Consider the following 20740-nt stretch of genomic DNA (forward strand, 5'->3'; position numbering starts at 1 on the left):
GAGAAATTACAGTTCTTTACTTTACTGTAGCTTCATTAGATAAACTTGACTTTGGGAGGAAGAGAAAATAGTGAGGTGAGAAGCACACTCATTTTCTCATATCCTTTTTTGTTTGCTTTTGTTTTTAAACCAGAGGAATCGCCCCCTGCTGGTCATAAAAGTCATAAATAAAAAAAGACCAGGGCTCATGAGAAACTTGTATCTAGTGATGGGTGTGGCTTTTTAGACTCAGAATACACCTCCATCACTATATACAGTGTATAGCTACAACAGAGTGAGTGGCTGGAGAGCACCTCCTGAACCGCACACAGTGCATTTCCAGTAGCTGAAACAGATCTGAACAGAAGTAAGAGTGTGCTGAAAACACAGCCTCTGGATCTCAGCCTGGACTGATCACTAACATCTCTCTGCTTTAACCTTTCTGCTGACTGTCAGCATCAAGGTACAAGGTTGATTAGAAGTCTACAAAGACTACAAGGTTAAAAGGTTTCTTTTATTAAATCCTTCTTTAACAAAACTCCTGACATTAAACTCATAACCCAGCATGTTTCCTTACGATTAAACCTTATCCACCGCCCCTTTTACCTCAACCAATCAGTGACTTCTAGACATGTAAGCTCCACCGCAAAAGTCCTCAAACCTTCAGAGGTGGAGCTTTTCAGACCTGTTTTCCACCGTTGGCACACCCACCTGAGCATCCTCTGGCTCTTGAGCAGGTTCTGCAGTCCCAGCAGTCCCTCCTTCCTCTCGGACCAGTTGGCGCTGGCACAGTGGTTCAGCACCTCCGCCACGTCCTCCGTCTGGCGCAGGTAGTGCGGCGCCACGCCGCCGTTACGTGAGCTGTAGGAGCGCTCAGAGCAGGCGCTGGAGGCGTCGCTGTTGGCGTCGTCGTCTGAGTACATCCCCGGCGACTCGAACCGCCGCCTCACTGGCCTCCGCTGCATCAGAGAGGAGATGAGAGAGGCTCAGAGTAAAGACGAGACTTCACAGGGTAAATGTACAGCTGTCAGAAGGAGTAGCATGCAGCTACACAGGCAGACTCATGGATGCTTCTGATGTCATCGCATGAGATGGATGAGGTTACTTTGGGGTTTTTTCCCCCTCTCTTGTGAGTCCATATCAACATGTTGCTTTTAATGGAGCGATGAGCAACTTTTACCAAGCTAAAACAACCTGAAATAAAGCAAATCACTGCATCCATGTTTAAAACGTGAAAGTCAGTGTGCACAGCTCATGCTCTGCATGCAGTGACAGGTGAGATCTACCTGTACCTTACTCCTCGAATCTCCTAAGAGCTGAAATGTACAAAGTCCAGAGAGAAAGAGCAGAGAGGGCATTAACACAGAGCTGAAAGAGCTGCGACAACATCTTTGATTCAAACTTGTATTCACATTAAGGCAAAAACAGTTTTCTGTTCTCACCAGAGCATCGGCGACCGCAGCCTCGACCTCGGTGCCCGTGTTGAGGATCCTCATGGCATTGACTGAGGCAGAGATCCGAGCCTGATGGGACAGCCGGTCTGATGGGAGGAGGTCAGAGGAGGAGAAGCAGTTTGATTACAGAGGATTTAAAATCCACCGGCGCACCTCAATATTAAACAGAAACATCTCCTTCATGTAGAACTGACGATCAATAACAGTGACGTGAGTCTTGGTCCCGTTTTTGTGAATTCAGACAATTTAATGAGCTAAAATTACATGAGAAGAATGTGTGTCATTAACCTGTGCAGGTTGCAAATTTTTAAGTAACTGCTTTAAACCAGACCAAACCCACAGTGATGAGAAGAGAGGCTGTTTGAATGTAATATAATATAACACAAGTCCAGATCTGAGCAGCGAGCAGCCTGTTTAATCAACTCAAATACAAAGAAATGCAAAACACAAGCAGAGCTCCAGAAGTAAAAACCAGCAGCGCTCGATAAAAAATGTAAAAATAACAAACTCCATAAACTGCATGAGAGAAATAAACTTCATGATGCTCGGCAAAAAAAAACACCAAACTGAAGGAGAAGCAAAACTTTATCTTCAATATTCACAAGCGTGAACTCCTGTTTCCTGTAGCCGTTTCATAGCAACAGGTAGGAGGGGTGTAACGATTCGCCTGATCTATAGTCAGGTTAATTACAAAACATACCGGCAAGTATTTGTTTTTATCACAGACATGATCAGCTGATAATGAATTAAGTATTCCCAGTTTTCTCTTTACCTGAAACATCTTTAGCTTTCACCAGGCTAACAGCCCACCGACAGCCCAACTCATAATGATGAGTTTAATAAACTAAAACAAGGAACTTTGTCAGAAAATCTTGACTGTTTTGTGAGTATGTTGTACTCTGGCACAGAGTATTCCACCTTAAAGCTGAACCTGCTTATATTTATCTGACAGATTTACCGGGTGGAGGCAGGAGACTGTGGATGTTTGCACCCTGATTCAGAACCGTTACACCCCTGGTAGCGATAAACATGACAAAGGCAGCTATGACTGTAAGGACCAGGCCAGACTGGGTTTAGTACCGCCCCCTGTAGGTGAATGAGAAGTACTGCTTTACGTGCACCAGAGTGGGAAACTTCACTTAAGCATCTTTAAGGTTTATCTGTGGCTGGAGGCTGCATCTGATTGCTCTGTAAAGGTTTCCAATATCTAACTGATTATTGATTACTTCCCACTCTGACCACAGGAGGCAGAGTCGACTTTGGCCATGCAGGGTGAGACAGGAAGCTTTGAGCCGCTTTTGTTTTTGTTATCTGTTTAAATCTGCTCCACTGGTCACCTGAGTAGCACTCTGCAGAGGACAGGGCGCTGGTGGAACGGGAGTGACGGCGGGACGCTGAAGGAGGACGCAAATTTAAGAAGAGACCAGGAGTGAAGATGTTATTTTACAGAGGAACTTAAAAGACAACAATTAGCTGCACTTTAAAGGATTACCAGCAGATACAACCTGGACAATTAGACAGAGAGCATGCAGATAAAAAAGCAGGAAAAGTAAGGATTTAGTCAGACAGACGTCTGAGATCGTCTCAGCCTTCAGTCTTTGGTACCATACTCACCCAGGGGGGAGAAGCCCCGCGCCGGGCTGGTGTCGCGGCTGCTCTCGCGACTGGTTTCGCGGCTGCAGCCCTGACTCATGCTTGGTCGAGGGATGCGACTCCGGGCTGCAGAGGCGGACACACAGACAGACAGACAGAGAGCGGTGCAGGGAGGAGAGGTTAGGCAGACATGACACACCTGAAGCCCAGCAGAGACGGTTAGTGAGTCAGGCAGGAGAGCGAGACAGAGACAGAGAGGGGGGAGGCAGCAGGTGTTAGCACCAGGAAGAGGAACCAGGAAGATCTGTCGCCTCCAGTCCAGTGTGCAGGTCGACTCACACACAAGGAGTCCGATCTGTCGATTCTGACCGGCTTTACTGTTTCAGACAGCATCATATTTATACCAAGTTCTCAGATTTTTACTTTCAGTAATTCTTTTTCCACTTTTTAACTTGAACTCCTTCACAAACACTCCAAAACCTGTTTTAAAAAATAGGCTTTCATTTATAAATGTGTCTGTCTTCCCTCCCATACCCGTGCCTGATCTGGTGGGGCTGGTCTCTCGGCTGCAGCCCTGGCTGCGGTGACCTCGAGGTCTGCTCTTGTCGGTCAGGCTGGTGGAGGTGCTACCCGTGGCGGCGGTGGTGGCACCGGTGCCCATGGTGGGCCTGGGGATCCGGCCATAGGTGGAGCTCAGCAGCCGCCCGGGAGAGCCTGACCGACTCCCAGCTGAAGCATAGGAAGACATATTTCAGTGAACCAGTTTATATGTCTGTCACACCTTTGTTTAGGTTTCCAAATAAGTGGTAAGATTAGAAAAGTAAGACAAATTGTTACAAATCCATTTTTACTCACAGAAATGTTATTCAAGAAAAATGTTTACATTTTCTCTATATATTTGAACAGACTGATATCTAAATTTTATCTATATCACTAAAAAAGCAGCAGAGTTACTCACGCTGGGACTGAGAGACGACTTTCCCTCGACTCCGGCCCCGGGTGTCTGTCACCGACGGACCGTTTCCTGAGCTTGTCCTCCTCGTTCGCACTCGACCTGCAGAGGCAGAGACGCAGGAAGACAAAAGCTCAAACACACTGAAGTCTTAAGACTGCTGTGACACTTCCTACATGTGTGCTTCATGCAGAAACAGAGGGACTGAGACTGAAGGGAGGAAAACCATACAGATCATCCTGAAGACCAGTGAAACACAGAGTCTGTCATCCATAAACACGAGCTTTAAATCCATAAAGACAGCGGACGGTGACATTAAAGGTGTTTTTGTGGGTAGCGGGGGTCACATGACAAGCGTTTATTGGTCACTGAGAACAAATTGTTTCTTTAATGTCTCAGCTGCCAGATTCAAATGTGGAGACAGAAACAGATGGAGGAGATATAAAGACGCCACAACATTTACAGACTCGGAGAGGAATCTGTGCCTCATGCAGACGTGCTCGGAAGTCTCAACACGTCACCAACAACCTTTCATTCTGGGTTAACGAGCTGTAATGTGAGTGAACTGGTGCAAAGACTCAGGAGCAATTACGTTATACAGTTCACAGTAAAGGAGAGACACGTATACACACACATAGTAAATACAGCTGGCGTTGGTTGGGAGTCCTGCCTAACTCCATCTGGGTCACATGTCCTACATTTGGGTCCACTCAGCACCCCATAACCTCCTCCTCTCCTACATTAGGAGCTCTGTGTGTCTATAGGCTGCTTCTGTTTGATTCGTCTGCCTGATCAAATACGAGCAGAGACACATGACTGACTGCAGTCCTGCTTTTGAACATGTCTGTAGATGCAACTGTGTCCTCTGCTTCCAGGAATCACTAGAAAGTCTGAGCAGCTGCTTCATGCACTGCAGAAAAAGCTTTTTTTCCCCTAATCTGTGGATACAAACAAACTGAGCTCTGACATAGAACAACGAAGGCCATGTCATAACAGCTGCACACGCCAAGAAGTGGAAGAAAACAGAAAGCAGGACAGTTTTTTCATGGTCTCCATATTCAATGATGGGCAGGTGTTACAGCCAGACGAGTGTCAGACCCTGTGTGACAGAGACGGGGTGATAAAGCATCCACCAGTGCCCTCAGCGGGTCGGCACTGCTTCTGCTTTGGAGGCACAGCGAGGATCAGGAGACTCTTTTGTGTGTGTTTTTTCTGTTGTCTTTTCAAGTATACATCAATCACAACCTGTGCCCGGGAAGCCTTCAGCCACAGTGTGCATCTGCGTCACAACCAGCGATGAAGTGCTTTCTTCATTAGTAACTACGCCCGTCTCTCTGTACGCTTTCTGTCCACACAGAGACTGTGGAAGTTTAACCATGGCCGAGGCCACAGAGACGCACGTTTGTGAAGTCTTCCAAAAAAAGGCAGCATGAAAATATCTGTAAGTCAGTTACTCACAGGCTGAAAGGTTAATGTGAACAGTAAAAGGAGCCACAACTGCACGTAAAGCTCAAACGATGGCTACAGTCAAGAGTTTTTAGTTTATTTGTTTTCAAACTAGACACAAAGAAGTGACTTCAGTCTGCTCTGTGGCTGAGCTAAAGGAGCTAAAGGAGCCACAACAGCCACGACATCACAGGCTGTTCCTCTTATTTCTGACAGATCTGACACCACCATGCAGGGATGTAAACCTCTTCGGACACCAGCACAGGAAGGTATTTTGTTTACTGACCACACGGAGAGAAGTTCAAGCCTCCACGTACTGACAGCCAGAGTGGGACTTCAGAGTCAGTGAAGTCTGAGCTGTTTGCAGGCCGACTAATAGAGGACTAACACTGCACTTCTCGGGACAGGAAACGCAGATTTTTTCATTCTGATGCTTTACATTTATCTACATGTCAAAACTACAGCTGAGGAGCAGAATCAGTTATTTACACAATCAGCTGAGTCTGTTCTCAAGCAAGAAAAAACTGCATGTGATCATAAAACAACTTCAGGCTCACAGGTTTCTTTGTAACTCTGTCATCATGTTTGTCTTTGTAACCACACAGGTTGGTAGTTTTCCAGGTGTGTGTGTGTGTGTGAGAAGCTGGAGTAAACCATGCACAGACAGTCCATGCACTTACATTTCCATTACAGATGACCACCACTACAGAACTGATGGAGGTAAAACACCCACCACACCCACACAGCTTACCGTCTGAGTTAACAGACCACGAGCCATCTGACAGGCGAGCGAGGCCGGGAGAAACACAACAGGGTTTAGGGTCAACAGGTTAGGCTTTAGAGGGGTGGAGGAGGGGTGGTGGTGGGAGGGGGGGCATACACAGCAAATTTGATTTGGATGGTGAGTTTATCATCAGATCAGATCAACCTGAGACAAATGCATGAACGGCCCGCACCAATTTATTTATTTGAGATTGATTCAGTAATCGTATTATCAGCCAACATGACAATTATATAATGAAAAAATAGAAATAGCATCTCGATCCTGATCATAAGACCTGCTGCCGGAAAGACATCAAATTATATAAAAAGCAGCAGAATCTGAAGGTGAATAAATGCAATTATTCAAAGTATTTGTGCAGGTTTCATTAGCACCAAACAGCAGATGGTGATTTTCTTTAGTACAAACTGTTATTTTAGTTTTTGTTGCGTGAACTTTTGAGCCATCTTTTTGTTTTTTGTTTTTATAAAGTGTGCTCTGTGATTTTGCATAAATTGGCCTTTGCTCGTGGTCGTGCTTTTAGGTTAAATACATTGCTATAAGTGGAGCTGCTGGTCCAGTTTGCAGCTAGAAGCAACAGCAGAGTGTGGAGCAGGATCACCGCAACGTGAGCGGCTGTCTCACCCAGTGAAGCGTAGGATCCAGGAGGCAGCGCCGAGGCAGAGCTGAAGGGCGAGGCCGACGACAGCACAGTGGAGGGTACGGCAGGCATCCTCGTGCGGGCGCTGGCGCTGGCCGCGGCGTTCACGTCCACGTCGCTGCGGGAGCGCTGGAGTGAGCTGGGGGAGGAGGCGGCAGCCGGCGTCCTGGAGGTGTGGGTGGGTTTGGCTGGAGAAGGACAGATAAAGTCAAACTGTTTAACGGCAAATCAACTTGATCAGAGACAGATCAGATTAGATCACCTCTGGTGCCTTTTTTGCTTTAATAAATCAAATTTTCTTGCATTTAGGTGATAACAGAGGTTTTATTGAGGAACACACACTAGACAAATACGTGCTCCTCTTAAAGCTCAAAGAAAACATGACAGGAGATCATCTGCTGCATGCAGATTTAGGTTTTTCTAAATGAACACAAGAGCCAAACAAATAGTCCTTACATCGGGCTGAGCTGCTCCCAACAGTGCTTTTTGCAGACAGAGGTCGACTGTGGAGGAAGGAAGCGAAAGAGAGAAGCTTGTTTAGAACAGCAAACAAAAGGTAAGTGTGAGATATCAACTGTCACAAAATCATTCAAGACTTCCCCCAAAAATCTGTCAGTGCTGCTCCTTTGTGTCAAAACAAAAACCCTTTGACATGAGACTGAAACACTGACTGACCTGCATTTACAGCGCTGTGGAAAAGTATTCACTCTTTTCCTGATTTCTTTTTTTTAAACTAATAACTGGTTGTTCCACCATTGGCAGCAAGAACTGCAAACAAGTGTTTGTGATAACTGACAATGAGTCTTTCACATCGCTGTGGAGGAATTTTGGCCCACTCTTCTCTGTAGAATTGTTTTAATTCAGACACATTGGAGGGTTTTCCCGCATCAACAGCCCGTTTAAGGCCAAAACATTTCAATCGGATTTAAGTCCAGAGTTCGACTCGGCCACTTCTTCAGTGTATGAATTTATTACTTTTTCACACAGGGCGAGGTAGGTTGGATACATTTTACTTTAATAAATGAAATCATCATTTAAAAACTGCATTTTGTACGTATTCAAATGTGTGACAGAATACCATACTGTAATATCATGATCCCACCTCATCAGCAGGACGGCTTAGTTACATTAGTTACACTCTCTGCTGCTGTAAATCACATCTTTTAAAAAAAAGACCATCTGTGACAAACAGCTCATCCGCGGCGCACACACATCAACACAGCAGCTTTTTATTAGACGTGGACGGCACAAAGATCAATGAGGCCTTGAATATGTTAGTGATACAGGAGTCAAGTAACAGAGAGGAAAGAGAGGGAAGCAAGAAAGTGATCTGCAAAGGCAGAAATTCATTCGAAGCGAATGAGCGAATGAGGACAAGTTTAAGCTTAAACAGCTTAATGCAGTCATTTCTATTCAGTCTATGACAGCAAACAGATCAATAATCAGTCCAGGAGCAGAAAACTACACATAGATTAGATGTTTCCATTATTTCTACATTAAAGATATGTTATTGGGTGAGAACTAGTCTTCCATCCTCGTGTTTTCCTCTTTGTGAGAAGATAAAGAGATGTGAGTGAGTCAAACAACTAGATGAAGGGCCACAAAGACTGAAACCTTTTCTCCCTTTATGACTTTAATCAATAAACTGATTAATCGGGGAGGAGGAGAGGAAGTCTTACTTGAGGCTCTCCTGAGAAGAGGAGGAGGAGCGGTCAGAGGCGGGGAGCGACATCAGACTGTCTCCGCTCCTCAGGTGAGCCTGCAGAGCTTTCTGATAGGACGACTCCAGGCCCTGGAACAGCTGCTCCGCCTCCCGGCTGAAGTGACTGTGGAAGCTCCAGTAACACCTGCAACATCAAGCCAGAGGGCCACAAACCTCCATCAGGGCACGAGCTGATAAACATTCTGCTTTTATGTCCTTTTCCTTTGTTTCTGTAGGTTTAAGGTGCGAGTGCGCTCAGACTTACTTTCTGGCCACAGAGCGAGCCTCAGCGTCTGCATCATGGATCCCTTTCTTTATAGTCTCCATTAAAACTGTGCCGTGCCTGCAGGTGGAGGAGAACAGGAAAACTGTTGGTGTACCTGCTTTCATTGAGAGGCAAACAATGCTTGAACATGCGCGTGTTTATTTGTGTGCTGATTTCTTTTCTCCATCCTCAGTGTTCCTTGTTGTTAAGATGTGTTTTATACATATTTACATACATGGTGTCGACAATACCCAAAGCCTTTCAGGCTGAAAATAAGCAGGTTTAGGGACACATGGTTAGCTAAATGAAACGTTTATAAAACTTTAGGGTTTTGCCACCCTAAAACCTTTAAAGTTTGATCTAGGATATTTTATTATTTATTATTTTATCAGCTTAATGACTGTTACAGCTGCTTTAGCTTTTCTGCCACTTTTGCGTCCCGCTGAGGTCACTGAGGCTCAAGGTTTCAGTGGCATTAACCTTAAGTACAGCCAGTGAAGAAAAAACAGGCCAAACTACTCCTCTGTCATTCAGCATGGTCAAACTCAACCATCATGCACGCAGCACTAACTCACAGCTGTAATGACAGGAAGAGTCACAGCCTGCACACGTCCCAGCAGTAACTGCAGCAGTGACCTTTAAACTGCCATCTGCTGTGCAGTCTACACTCCATCAGCTCTGCTGGCACTTTAGTCTTTTACAGCTCTATTAATCAATATTTAGGGATGTTGCTCAGTTTGTGCTCAATGTGCAACAGGAGGCAGCTGCCTAGAGAACTTTACCAAATAAAGCACAAAGTGTGGATTTAAATCTGATGGAAAAATTAAAGCGATCACAGCTTGTGACTTTTGTTTGATAACAAAACCTAAAGAAAGGCACTGAGGGTCAAATCAAAGACCAAATTTTCTCAAATTAATACATTTTTAGTCCTTTCTCTTAGTAAAACTGATTTGTAGCTCAATGACTCAGATCCGCACACGGACAGCCTCTGACTGAGTGATCGATGAGAACCAGAGCGCTCCCCTGACACTGAGGGGTCAGCTCGGGTTTCTCCCTGGCGGCGGCGGCTGCAGGAAGCAGCCGGGTGGAAACACAAAGAGCTTTTTGGTGGCAGACAGAGATCCCCCGGCATTGCCATGGAAACCGCTGAGACAGACCTTGACCCGGGCGGTGTCGCATTTCCTCACAAGGTAGCATGTAGCGCTCCGAGTGTCCCACAAATCACTGTCGCTGCTATTGTTTTGTGTTTACTGCATGGCTCTCTGCGTATTCCACAGTTTACACACAATTAGTGCTGAAGGCACACCTCAAATACTACTAACCATTAATCCAACTAAAACTGTGAACCGCTGCCATCAGCTGACCCACTGATTTTTCCTCACCTTTCCAGACAGCTCGTCTGCCATTCCTGCAGCAGCAGGTCCAAGAACTCGAAGCAGCGCCTGCAAACAGGAAGAAAGCAATCAAATTATTTTTGAAATAATCATGAATATTAAAATCTAAATCAATGTAAAAATGAAGCAAGAAAGAAATGCATAAAAAAATATTATAAAACAAATAAATATAAATAAAATTGAAATGTATATAAAATAAAGCTAAAAATATTAGAGTGAAATAAAAGAAAAAAGTTGATGAATTCACATTTAAATATGTAAACAAATATTAATAAAATATATGAAAATATAACATAAACACGTGAATATAAATGTGATAAAAAAAGCTTAATTAAAAGAAAATACTGGGATGAAATTAAAACAAGAAATGAGGAAACAATAATAATAATAAAACATGTTTATAATTAAGAGAATAAATAAGTATTAAAATAATTTAATTTACATAATACGGACATGTATAAAAATAACTACTTATAAAATAAAAAAGGAAAAATACTTAAAAAAGAAATTACATATGTATGAAAACAAAAATAAAATATAGAAAACACAAAAATAAAGGAAAAAACTAAAAACATAATACTACATATACAAATAAAATAAATTAAACAAAGACAACATGAATCAAAAATAAATATGATAAAAAATACCATAAACAATAATAAATTAATGATAAATATAAACATATAATTATAATAATAAAAAACTATAATAAAACAAACTGAACTCAAAGGAGAAACTGGAAAAAAATAAAATCCCACTAAAATATTATGAAACAATTACAAAGACAAAAACGATCAAAGAGAAAATGTGAGTGTGTCTCACCTTCGCACAGCCACAGATTTGGAGGTACAGTTGCTGGTGATGATGGGGATGAGGCGTGGGTAGTGTGTGTGCTGTTGAGGAAAAGGCAGAAGGAACTCTCTTAATTTACTTCAGATAGATAAGCTCCTGCATTTGAATTTATTTAAAAAGAAATTTGTTCCATCTGACAACAGTCAAGTCTTTTCTTCTGGACATGAAATGTGATTTGCAGGATCAAATTTTCTGTGAAATCCATCCTGTTATGACATCAGACTAACATTGTTATGTCTGGAGAACATGTTCAGATCAGATAGAGCAGCTAAGTCAGACCGCATGGACGAAGATTTAACAGATTTAAAGTTAAACTTTTTCTTCCTTAAATGTCATAGTCAGTGATCAGCATCGAAACCGCTCGCAGCCTCTGCTTTATCGCACGTACTCGGAGGATGAGGCGGATGGCGGCCATGCCGGACGTGGCCATGACTTTGGCACTGTTAGGGACCAGGTTGAGGAGTATTGGCATGATGGCCTCTGCTGCGTGATCGAACCGGTTGCCGAGCACTGACGACAGGTGTCTGATGGAGGGAGAGGAAGACAGATGGATTCATTTCAGCTGTGCACTAATAACAGGCAGGAGGAGACAATCAGCCTGGTTTTATTTTCCTTTTCTTTTATCTCGTGAGGTCCAAATCAAGTGAGCCATGCGCCTTACCCCAGAGTGATGCAGGCCTCCCTCACCACCTGAGATCGCAGGTCCTTGGCAGACAGCTTGAACGCCGCCTCCATGAGACGCAGCTGCTGCAGGAAGCCGTCGAACTCTGGTGCACCGGCCAGGAGCAGCGAACGCACTTTCTTCAGCTGGTGGAGCACAAAAAAAAAGTTCAGTACACACACACCTTCACTGATATTTCAAACTGAGGCGAGGGCCAAGGTCAGGACATGTTCTTACAGCTGCCACTCTCAGCTCCCAGTCCCGCTTGTCGTCCGACAGCACGTCTCGAATCTTCGTCATGGCTTCCTCCACCTCCCTGTTAGAGTAGATCTGACGGAGGAGAGAGAGAGGAGAAGGTCCACACACGAGCAGGAGTCTTACTCCCTGCAGATGGCGACTGTCAGCAGTTTGAAGTACATGTCACATATGTACTAACCTGCACTGTGGGAACATCTTCAAACGCCTGGATGAAGTCCTCCTCATCCACGGCTCCAGCACTGGACCCGTCCCTCCCTGCAGAAAACACAGCAGAAAGAATTACAGATCCACAAAACGCACCTGGATTTTGCCCTTCTTACATAAAAAACTGTCATCTTATTTTTATTTACATCCTCATGAATAAATTTGGGTGGAGATGCGGTGGTTCTGACCTGCAGACTTGCTGCTGGAGGCGGAGGCAGGGCGTCGAAATGAACCCATGCTCACCGCCTTCCTCCCGGACAGCGAGGTTCCTTTGGACGAGGACGAGGAGCGGCCGCCGTCCACCGAGTCATCGTCCTCGAAGTTCTTGTCTGTTGGGGAAGAAGAAAAGGGAGGGGACACAGGGACAGTCATGTGACTGAACAACAAAGTTCTCACAAAGAAAAACGCCACCGCCGAGGATCCAAACGATGCGGCGCAGCAGGAGGACTCTGACATTTCTGCGATTGGACTTCAGCTGACGCAGAGGGCATAACTCGCATTCCTGCAACACCGAGTTAACGAGCTGGTGATGGCGAGGAGGGCAGCAGGTCAGAGACACAATGCCCTGACAATAAAGACAACAATTAGCCCTGTGTTCCCAGCCAGAGCGACCATAGGAGGACCGACTCACATCCTCAGGGCAACCATCTGAAAACTGACTTCATTTATCCTCCACACTCTCAGATTTTATGATTATTATAAACAAATAAAAGCTTTGCTTCATCAGAGAGTCACACTGATGGTTTCCCTTATCTCCCCTGCTTGATACTGACACATTATGGCATATAAATGATCATTTATGAGACAATCCGCTGGTTTCAGACTCTCCAATGTCAATATTTGTTGCTGTCATACATCATTATAGATATGATAAATGGACACGGGTCATACTGAGTATTTTTATTACTTATCTTTAACAAACAAATGTTTTAATCCAGCTAGTTACACACTGCTATAATGCCAAATATATATTTAATTAATGATGTCAGTGTATGTACACATAAACCCACTGAGCCTCAAAGTTCTTTACGTGCTCAGTTTTTTTCTACTCTCGGATCTGTAAGATGCCACTGAGCAACAACATGAGACTGATCTCAAAAAAGAAGCATATATCCCTAATTCTACAGACACCTACCTGCTGTTTACAAGGCCCAGTTTTGAAAGTACAAAACGTTAGAGGAGGAGCTTAAGCATGACAGCCCAGTATAAGACAAGTATGGATTATTTTGAATTGTGAATCATGCAAAGCTACGGTAGCATAGTAAATGAATACACTAATAAAATAATTTTTTGCCCTTTAGAAACAGGAAACAATCATTCAGAGTAAAATGCAGCTGAAATATATAAAATTATCAAAATTAATCATTAAGGGAAATGTGTTTGGTATAAACTGAATATATGCTAAATAGTAAATTTCATTTGACCAGATTCCACTAAATTAAATATTTTACATTGTACTTTTAAATAAAACTTACATGTAATCTAATTACTAATTAAAACCAGTTTTCTGGGAGTAAAGATTGTGGATGTGGAAATGAGCAGAGCACATGGCGATGTCTTTGTCTTCTCTTCCTGTCATGTAAAACAAACAGGCAACAAATCCTCACAATTCAGGGGCCAGATCTGGAGAATATCCAGCAAACCATCTGTTTCACCTCTAATCATTATAAATATAATCTATTACATTTGAACTGATCAGTAATTGAACCAAAATACAGCAACAAGAAGCAGCTGAAAGAGGCCCAGCCCTGTGCAGATGTCTCCTGCGGTGGACGCCAGAGCGCCACGTGAGCCCCCCTCAGCACAGGAATCTGCCAGGCTAGCAATCAATCCTTTTTCATTATTTAGAGTTTCAACACACACATGCACACACAAACACACACAGAGCAGCAGGGAGCTGAGCCAACACATCAGTCATGTGACATCAGGTTGGAGGTCTTCCTCACAGCATAACACACTGTGAGTGTGTGTGAGGGAAAAACACAGCCTCACCTGTCACCTCAAGTTCAGCACGCTAACACAAACATAGCGCGACAGTGACAAACACGTTAGCAACAGATGAAAATCCACCCCCAGCAGCTCTGAAACTACAGCTACTAACAGCGTGACATAAGAAGATGTTTGGACGGCGCTTTGCTTTCTGTCGATCGATGAATTTAATCTTATCACGGCTTCTCTGAAAGGGGTATCATCATCACCAGTGTGATGTCTTACTGTTAAAAAGCCTTGTAAAAGCCTCGGGTGATGTTTCATAAGGAAAAAAGAAAAGCCTGCGTCGGCAAAGCTACTTTCTGATCAACAATCTGTTTTCATACGTTCCAGCATCCAGCTGCAGGTCGGACATTAGCCGGTCTTTAACCTGCTTGCTCCTAATTACAGGAGTCTTTTCCTTTGACTTTAAACATCACGGCTTTGACTCAGAGAGGGTCGTCTGTTAATCGAAACTCTGGAGGAGACATATGCCGACATATGTCAGCAAAGATAATGAATCGAGTGTGAGGTTAAAAGGGCTTAGGTACAGAATAAAGAAAGCACTTGTATGAGCGTGTGGGTGAATGAGGCTTATTGTAAGGAAGTACTATAAGTGCTTGGACTGAGTAGAAGATGACTGTAAAAGTACCCGTCCATTCAAACTCAACACGGGCACAGGCTCCTAAAACACACAGACGATTTCCAGCAGTGAGAATGTCTGAGGCAGAATATTTCCTGCTCAGACATGAAAATAAAAGATTGTTACCAAACGGTACAGAAAAGACGACAATTTCAGTGCATTGGTCCAAACATCCACCTGGCTAACAGTGAACCACTGAGGTTACATTTTAGCCACACGCTAAAGAAGCACAGCTTTGAATCAAGCCTTATAATTCTTCGGTTCTAACCTCTGCCTGTGGGTATGCCTGTTAAGTAAAGGAACAGACGTGACCATAAACATAAGAGTAAACAGGCCCTCGGTGGATTTCAGAGGTTAATGATCTGTACTTGTGTGAGGATTCTTAAAAATGCCAAAGAAAACGAGGTGACAACAGCCCTCAAAGTGCACCACAGACATAATTTACAGAATCAGAGGAGGACGGGCGACAGAATGAAGCCTTTCACATCAGATTTAACCTTCGCAGCTGAGTTTTTATCAGCTCGTCCTTCCACTCTGATCACACACAAGTAGATTAAAAGTTTCAGTGTTTACTCATCACACTTGCTCCTGCAGCTTCCTGACCTGAACCCTAACACACATCACTTCCTATGCATTGTCCACACAACGATCCGGCAGAGAGCAGGCCAGGAAGGACAAAATCCTGCTGTGTTTACGATCGAGACCAGGCACACGCGTTCCCCCTGGATTCACAGCTGTACCCGCACCGCACCTTCATCACCGATCACGGCCGCGAATCGATATCAATATTTGATTTAGTCCAGAGGAAGAGGAGCTTACAGGAGCAGATCCGCCTGCAGACCAGTTTCCTCAGCATGCCGGCAGACAGACGGGCAGACAGACAGACAGTCAGGTGGTCCTCCGCTCCTCTGTGCTCCTCACATCTTTTCCTCCAGCTGTGGAGAGAAAAGAGGGGAGGGAGAAGCCGAGCCTCCCCCCTCTCTCCTGTCAGGGAGCATGTGCTTCCAAACGCTCTTCCTCTGCGTCTTCGTCCTCTAATCCAAACACGCTCGCAGTGAGGACAGAGGATGGAGGAAGAGGAAGAGAGGGGACACAGAGGAGTGATGGAGGCGGGAGGGGAGGAGGGGAGGGGAGGAGCAGACCAATGGGAGGAGGAGGGGAGGAGATGGGAGGGGTCGCTTAGGGGGACAAACCCCTGCGGTTTCTGGAGAGAAGGCGGTGCTGGTGGGCGGTGCTAGAGATGAGAGACAGCTACGGAGCCGTGATGACTCAGGAAAGAGGGAGGAGGGAGAGTGGGAGAGTGGGAGGGTCAGTCTCTATAGGAAGCCGGTCCCCTGTCGGCGTTAACGTCAGGCGTGGAACCTCCACCAAGGTTCCTCCGTCAGCCCACAGCAGCAGCAGCAGCTTTATCTCAGCAAGGTCACTGCAGCTCCACACGTGTGAGAAACTTCACCGTTAGCACTGAGGTGGAGCAGGGGGAGGCTGAGTGATGTCACAGAGTCTGTGTGTAAAATAACAGTTTCTATCGTATGTCATCTGATCTGAATGAGACTCAACGCTGTTTGTAGGTTATACAGATTTATTAATATTATAATTGTGTTATTATTATATTAGTGTTCTGACAGGAGCTGAGTACCGTAACTGTAGTCCAACATAGCTTTACTTTTTAAATTCCACACTATACCCTTTAAAGAATAAATGATGAGCATTTTTGACACAAAATCTTGTGACATAAAGTGAAATATGAGGATCAGATTAATCTGAGAAAGCATGATTGAAGGCCTGAAGGAGGAGCAAATAAACTTATGTGCGATTAGAAGTCGGCCATCAGTGTGAAATGAATTTGGATGAAGTCGCATAGAAATAATGATAAACCATCAGGTTCTTATTATGAAATAATAATAAAAAGAGAAATTCTTCACATGTTGTTGTTGAAAGGCCCGTTTTGTTTCACTTCACAAATTTGTGTGATATCATATTCCTCTTTTAGGTTTTGTTGTGCTATTTTGTTCCAGCATTTGGCAAGAAGGGAAAATCCTCCTCACATTCCTGCTCAGATGTGACTGACAGAGCTGATTCTGTCCACTCATGACAGCTCTCATGATTCCACAGCTCTCTGTTGTGACCGTTTGTCACAGAGAGCTGCTGAGGAGGGCAGAAAGTCAGACAGAGGAACGGCATAAAGCATCTGGTCTTTTTTCAAAATAAAAGACACCATGAAAAATACAGCGTTTGCTTCCGAATTGCTCTCAGTGGGATCTGAAGTTGTGAGAAGGACCCGGTTAACCCAGCACCATCACAGTGATGTAAGACTTGGTTTTTCTTTAAGTCACCAAACAACACTGTTGGTCTGCATGGATTATGCTTTGAGCCCTGATTGCACTGTAACACAATCAAAGCATCACAATCGTTCATAATCATGTCTGACCTGCTGCGGTCTTCATCTCTGAGCTAACGTATCATACATAGACCAATACTGACCGACCTGACCGCCCCCTCGTGCCTCCAGACCTGCCACTGCTTCGTCCACCACTTTACACAGGTAGCATGACAGGCTTGAACAACATCCAAGCCAGCCACATGGCTCACATGTGCAAAGACGACAAAGGTGAGCAGAAACTGCCAATTAAAGTCTCCATTATATGGCCATCCCTCCATTTCTTCTTCAGTTCAACTTTTCAGCCAATCAGCATTCAATCAACTCATAGCTTCATCAACACTGGAGTGCACGCTGTTGGCTTTGAATCATTTAAATTTCAACAATACCTCTTTCTCCATCACAAAACAGACAACAACACAGTGCTACAAACAACGACCATGGCACTACAAACTACAAACTACTTTTCTTTTAGAAAGTAGATGAAAGAAGATGTCTCTTTTACAAACCTATAAGCCAAGCTCTGATTGGCTCATGGGTTTTCCTCCCAGAGACAACAGCAATCAATAAATAAACACCAACTGTTTTAACTGCTATGCTGATCAAAGATTCAGAGGTTTAGGACTGATAATCAAATTTAACACGTCGTTTTAAAGAGACTGAGAGTGTCTCAGAATGACTTCAGTTGACTGTTAAATGCACCCTCTGAATGCAAGCAGAGCACCTCTACCTTTAACCCCTCAGGAGAAAAAAAACACACAAGTACTCCCCCTGCTGTCACCGTCAGCTTCATTTATATTCATCAGCATAACCTTGAAGGTCAGACAGCAGAAACTGCTCAGTCTGGTTTAAACAGTTTCCGATCAAAGGAGATACTCGTGCACATTACATGTCAGAAAGCTGCTCTGCTTCCACAAGATGGCACAGTTACCACACTTTATGTCTTTATGCTGACAGTTAGAGCCATAATACATTTCCTTTCACATCCTCGTTCTTCTAGTACACGGGCAGGGAAACAGGAAGATAGCGCGGACAGGCAGAAGGTCAAGAATAAAAATAACAAAATATCAGTTCTTCAAATATTTAAAACAGTTTAAAGAATCATTTCCTGCATTTCTTACTCTATCTTCTTCTCGCACTGTTCTGTCTTGTTTTTGCTTCATTTTTGAAATATCTAAAAATCTCAGCGGCCTATAAATAAATGAACTGCCTCAACAAGTCTTCATTCATGTAAATCTGTCCCTTCACGCTTTTTCACAGTGATGCAAAACAATAAGCGTCCACATATGTGGACATCACATTTTGGGTTGTCTAGACCAAAATACTAAATTGTGCTCTACAAGGGCCTGATATCCACTTACGAGGACCTTATACTGCCACGGTTCGAAATTTAATGTGAATGTCCTCATATGTGAATCTCATTTTTCTCAGAAACAAAAATCAGGTAAAAAGAAAAAACAAAAATCACGTAATTCTTTGTTTTTACATTTATCAGGTTCCAATCAGCCCAAATAGCAAAGAGAAATTAAAAATGCATGCCATGAAAGAGTTCAGGTCTTAGGAGGTTATATGCTGGAATATGAAATATGTGTATCTGTATGTTTAAGCTTTAAACAGAGCTGGAGCTGCTTTCTTAGAACCAACAACATTTCTGAAGTGAAAGCTAAGACTACAACTTAGAGCCACGTTTTTTCATTTCCAACAGTGAGTCAGCCCCATAGACTCTCATGTTAAACTGTTAAATTTCAGCCTTCATAACAATCGCAAAGGAGGTGAATTTCTTCCTAATTCACCTGTTCAGGTGTATCAAGGCTTAAAGTGTGTATTATTAGGTCGAGTGACATCTTTAACTGACACAGTCAGTCAGCTGACAGTCCCTGAACTGGATCTCTGGAGCATGTTGTTGCTTTCTGGAGCATTTTAAATACAAAAAATTTAAAATATTTTACAATTTCACTGGTGTCAGTTGGCTAAATGATCCATAGTTTGGACCATTTGGGAGCCAAACCTCACATTTTAATGGCTTTACTTTGCTAAAAACAAAACAAACCCCCCTCAAATCTCCATTTTTCTTGGGTTTTGTACTAACAGTTTCAGTTTTGGGAGATTACATGAAAAAAAGATTACCTGCAGCCCTGCTGAACATCTAAACTTTTACCGTCTGTGTGATAATTTCATTGATATAAGCTCAGTTGTTAAATATGTGAAGTTCGCTGTTACTTTTACAGCTTTACCACAGAGATATAAACAACTGCTCCCATCTGACAGACCCACACTTACGACTAATAATCATAATCGAACAAATCTAACAAAGCGACTGTGACTAACTATGCACCTCCTCGCCATGCCAGGTCACAAGTTTCCCTCCTGGCAGCGTCTCAAAGTCTTCGAGGAGCTCGGACACTGATGGGGTCTGACAGCTAATCGCCCTGATGCAAATGCACAAAATGACCGGGGAGGAGGTGAAGCGTTTACGAAGGGAGGTGTTACATCAAGACCTGGGAAGAAACCTGAGACCGGGGAGCGTGGGAGAACAGACTCACAGCGGGTTATCCCTTCCTGCACGGATCAAATCAGCCTTTTTGACCCCCCGCCCCCCTTTTGGAGGCTCCAGCATAAAAAAAACCAAAACAACAATTACATGATCAGGCAGCCACAGGCTTAAGGTAACACTGCAACATGCGACGGTGAGGTGGGAAACACCTCCCTATCTTTCACCTGCAACCACAGTGGGAGGAGTGTTCCCACAGAAATCTCAGGCTTCGGTCATGCTTTCTCATCAGATTACAGCCAAGAACACACTGTGGAGTTACAGCATGTCAGAAAACATGTCTCACCTTGAGAACACAAAGAAAAGCAGCAGATTTGTACATCTGAGAGGCCGAAGAGGGAAAGGTTGAATACTTTTGCTAAGAGGCCTCTGCCGTCTTCATTTTAACTCTCTCAAACTGAGATAAGAAGTGCTGGGAAAAGTTCGTGAACAATTTTTAATATTTTTGCATAAATACGAACTAAAACATCATCAAATTTTTAAACTAGTCCTGAAAGGCCCCCTGCATGCTGTCAGACATCAGCAGTGTCTGCAGCGTTAGGTTCATGCTGCGCTTCTTAAGCAAAGCTCAGTTTTTCCAGCTCACAATCATCTGCAAACAGATTAATTCATGTTTACTGAAGCACAAAGTTAGAACTGGCTGTTTCTTTATCTCCATTCTCTCCTGTTTCTTGGGATTAAACTGCTTTGAGTTACTGTCCCCATCCTTTTTACATATCACGCTTCACTGATAAACGTGTTTAGACTCCTGTTTTAGCAGGAACTCAGTCACATTTTCAGACGGGTGTGCAACAAACAGATTCTAACTAAACAAACTGAATTCAAATGTTACACTTGGACACCTCTTTATTATGAAAGGTCTGAACATGCGCAGCTATGTAGATGTTTGTGTGTCGGGTTTTGAGGGTCAGCCAGTCTTGATTCCTGTTGGGAGTGAACATTTCCTGTCTGGTGTCCTTCTGTCTCTGTGGAGAGGACGGTTCCTGTTGTGTCGTAGGACAAACCCTCACAGCTCCAGTC

At 43.8% G+C, this 20740-nt stretch overlaps 1 protein-coding gene across 19 annotated transcripts in view; it reads right to left on the minus strand.

The window, feature by feature from the left end:
* Positions 1-20740, minus strand: part of LOC116320952 (CLIP-associating protein 1-A-like) — a 51987-nt gene that overhangs the window by 13842 nt on the left and 17405 nt on the right. For 4 of the 19 annotated variants that reach the window (XM_039606575.1, XM_039606578.1, XM_039606573.1 and 1 more), the window contains 17 exons: positions 12370-12510; positions 12156-12232; positions 11957-12049; positions 11720-11865; positions 11447-11582; positions 11029-11099; positions 10195-10254; positions 8813-8890; positions 8525-8692; positions 7302-7348; positions 6830-7033; positions 3985-4080; positions 3561-3755; positions 3048-3152; positions 1422-1519; positions 1266-1295; positions 691-938 (listed from right to left, as the gene is read on the minus strand). In XM_039606575.1, coding sequence (XP_039462509.1) covers positions 691-938; positions 1266-1295; positions 1422-1519; positions 3048-3152; positions 3561-3755; positions 3985-4080; positions 6830-7033; positions 7302-7348; positions 8525-8692; positions 8813-8890; positions 10195-10254; positions 11029-11099; positions 11447-11582; positions 11720-11865; positions 11957-12049; positions 12156-12232; positions 12370-12510 — 1993 coding nt within the window. Of the gene's footprint in view, positions 1-690; positions 939-1265; positions 1296-1421; positions 1520-3047; positions 3153-3560; positions 3756-3984; positions 4081-6829; positions 7034-7301; positions 7349-8524; positions 8693-8812; positions 8891-10194; positions 10255-11028; positions 11100-11446; positions 11583-11719; positions 11866-11956; positions 12050-12155; positions 12233-12369; positions 12511-15611; positions 15817-20740 lie in introns of those variants that run through there. The other 15 variants (XM_039606581.1, XM_039606576.1, XM_039606579.1 and 12 more) reach the window with 8 other exon arrangements.

This window comes from Oreochromis aureus, linkage group 23 (assembly GCF_013358895.1).
Source record: "Oreochromis aureus strain Israel breed Guangdong linkage group 23, ZZ_aureus, whole genome shotgun sequence".
Taxonomy (NCBI): Eukaryota; Metazoa; Chordata; class Actinopteri; order Cichliformes; family Cichlidae; genus Oreochromis; species Oreochromis aureus.